General features: G+C 32.7%; 1 protein-coding gene across 1 annotated transcript; it reads left to right on the top strand.

The window, feature by feature from the left end:
• Positions 1–297: 297 nt before the first annotated feature.
• On the top strand, positions 298–1376 carry LOC137821846 (FCS-Like Zinc finger 6). Its single transcript, XM_068626622.1, has 2 exons — positions 298–743; positions 825–1376. Exons 1-2 carry the CDS (start codon positions 430–432, stop codon positions 985–987), a joined length of 477 nt encoding a protein of 158 aa, XP_068482723.1. The 5' UTR covers positions 298–429; the 3' UTR covers positions 988–1376.
• The last annotated feature ends 1355 nt before the right edge of the window (positions 1377–2731 follow it).

Raw genomic sequence — 2731 nt, 5'->3', positions numbered from 1 at the left:
CTTTCCCACAATGATGTGAACATTTGGTTGGCCAATGAAACTCCTCCTAAGTGGTTCTTTTGTTTTTGGGAGACTCGAAAGTATCCGAAGTTCCAATTCCAATTTGCATTTTTAAAAAAAAGGGGAAAATTGTTAATTACAGAACTCCAATAATAAAATTAAATGATGGCAACTGAAAAGGAAAGGTTGACGTGAGATTTCATTTCTCGTTCGTTAATGATGAACATCACTTCCATCATCAACGGCCCAGATTCACTCCTCGGTTTTAGGTTCTTGTTTTATTCATCCTCCCAGGCCTCGCCGTTTTCTTCTCCACCTACTTGAAACCTGCTCCCATACCCTTTCTTACTTCTCTTCCCTCTTCCACTCTGTAACACAGTATCACAATTTCCTGAACCCACAAAAAAAAATTACAATAATAATTATACGATGTTGTTAGGGAAGAGACCTCGTCCTCCAATGAAGAGAACTACCAGCATGTCAGAGATAACCTTCGATCTCAACACAACCTTGGATGATGCTCAAAACAACCCTGTCAAGGGAGGACTTGGGCCAGACCCGTGGTCGAAACACACACCCGTTGTTGGGTCGAACGGGTTAGATCAGAGCAGGGTTTGGGCCCTAGTTTCACCCAGAAACCATAGAAGGCATTCGGAAGATTCTGCACACACTCCTGAGTTCTTGCGCGTTTGCTTTCTCTGCAAACATCGTTTAGTTCCTGGTCGTGACATCTACATGTACAGGTAAGTAATTTCTCTTCTATTTCTGTTTATGCAATTTTCATCGTTGTATATTAATTGAAAACTTGTAAATGAAAATTGCAGAGGCGACAGTGCTTTCTGCAGTTCAGAATGCCGAGAAAAACAGATGAAGCAGGATGAACGAAAGAATAATAAGTGTGGTGTGGCATCAAAGAAGCAAGTTGCAGCTACGCCTTCTGGGTCTCAAGTTAGAAGTAGCAAAGGCGAAACCGTTGTTGCCTTGTAGCTGTGGCATCTCAATAGGGTTGATCCATGATGCAATATTATTCATACCATCTATGTCCATGCCCTTTCTCCTTATTATTAGATTATGTGTTCATATACTTCGGCTTCCACTTTCTCTTGGTTATTTTTTCCCTTATGTTCGGTTCTGGCTTTTGTAACTTTTATGATGGCGCTTTTGTAGAGTGAGTGGTTTTTTGCTTGTTAATCATGTACGCTGTAGTGATTTCCATGGTAGTTTGAAGATCTTACGTAAAAGAAAAAAAAATGTAAATCATGGTATGTTTTTCACTCTGGGTAGTGACTGGGGAAACTGCAGTTCACGTACTTACTGAACTCTTTCACATCGTTGTGTTGTGTGTCTCAATGGTGGACTTGTTCGTTGATTGTGAACTCTGTGTTTGACGGTCAAATTAGATAGCTTTTACTTTTGTTGCCTTTGTAATCTTCGTCGTGACACTCTTTTGGACTATTTTTGCCACTTCAAATATAGAGAAATGTATATAAATATATTTTTTTGTCATTTTTCAATTATTTCAGTAATCAATTTTTATCAGATATTCATGAGTTCACGCATACCAAACAAATACGTAACAGCAAAATATATGAAACAGCTAAGTTGCCTAATCTGACGCCAATGTATGTTTATACTAAAGTTCTTTTATTTTTTATTATTCTTTTTAACGTGCAATAGTGAATCCACATTGCGTCCTAAACCCATCGAATCTTTCTTTTCTTTATGTTTACACTTTAGTAGTACTCTTTTTTCATAAACAAGAGTACTTAGATTTCTTTGTTTTAAAATTGAGCATAACTAACTGTAAGTCATCAAATATAATTATATCACGTATTTAAAATAATCTTCATTGTAAATTTTATATTAAAACATTTGTTACAACTTACAATAAGATGAAGTATTTGTGTGTTTTCAGGCACTTGCTTTGCTTTAGGCTTGCAATTGCAGTTCATAACTTTTTCTCTTTTGCACCCAATTAATAAAAAAAAGTTATACTTTATAACCAATTCGAACAATTGCTTATAAGTTAAAGGGAAAATAAGGGAAAATTTAGGTTTCTTTTCAAAATGGTGCAATTTTTCTTGTTTATTATTAATGAACAAGTTTTTTTTTTTACATATTGGGTAAGTCATATTTTGATGACACGACTTCGCTTCAAAAAAATTTCACCATACAAGAAGACATCAATTCAATAGAATCGTATCATTGTAGGATAATTTTGACAAATAAATTGCCATGATATGCACGACTTTAATTAAAATATGGATTAAGATTTAATTGAAGTTTTTCGTGACTGACACGACTTCAATGTTAAATAAAAACAATAGAAGTTGTGCATGACTTCAACCACTTTATTATTTTTATTTAATACTGGAATCGCGTCACCTTGACATGATTTCAGTTTGTGTGAATTTAGTGATTCTGTATAATTTGATAAATTAAAATAAATAGCTATTTGTGTTAATTTAGTATTTATTTATGGTTTAATAAGTTTTAGTAAGTAATAATTTATTTTAAATTTATCTGTAAATAATATATGAATGAAACAATTGATGTATTGAAAATTTAGTAACGTTTGATTTTACACTACTTTAATTAATTATAATATTATTTAATAAACTTTGTAGTAGAATAATCAATATGTATATTGTGGTTTATATTATTTTATTAAATAAAAAAGTTATGAATAAATAAATTAAAATAAGAAGAATACTGTTAGATTAAGTAAAAT

The sequence above is a fragment of the Phaseolus vulgaris genome, chromosome 9, assembly GCF_000499845.2.
Source record: "Phaseolus vulgaris cultivar G19833 chromosome 9, P. vulgaris v2.0, whole genome shotgun sequence".
NCBI classification, from domain to species: domain Eukaryota; kingdom Viridiplantae; phylum Streptophyta; class Magnoliopsida; order Fabales; family Fabaceae; genus Phaseolus; species Phaseolus vulgaris.
This window is presented reverse-complemented; position numbering and strand designations above follow the sequence as displayed.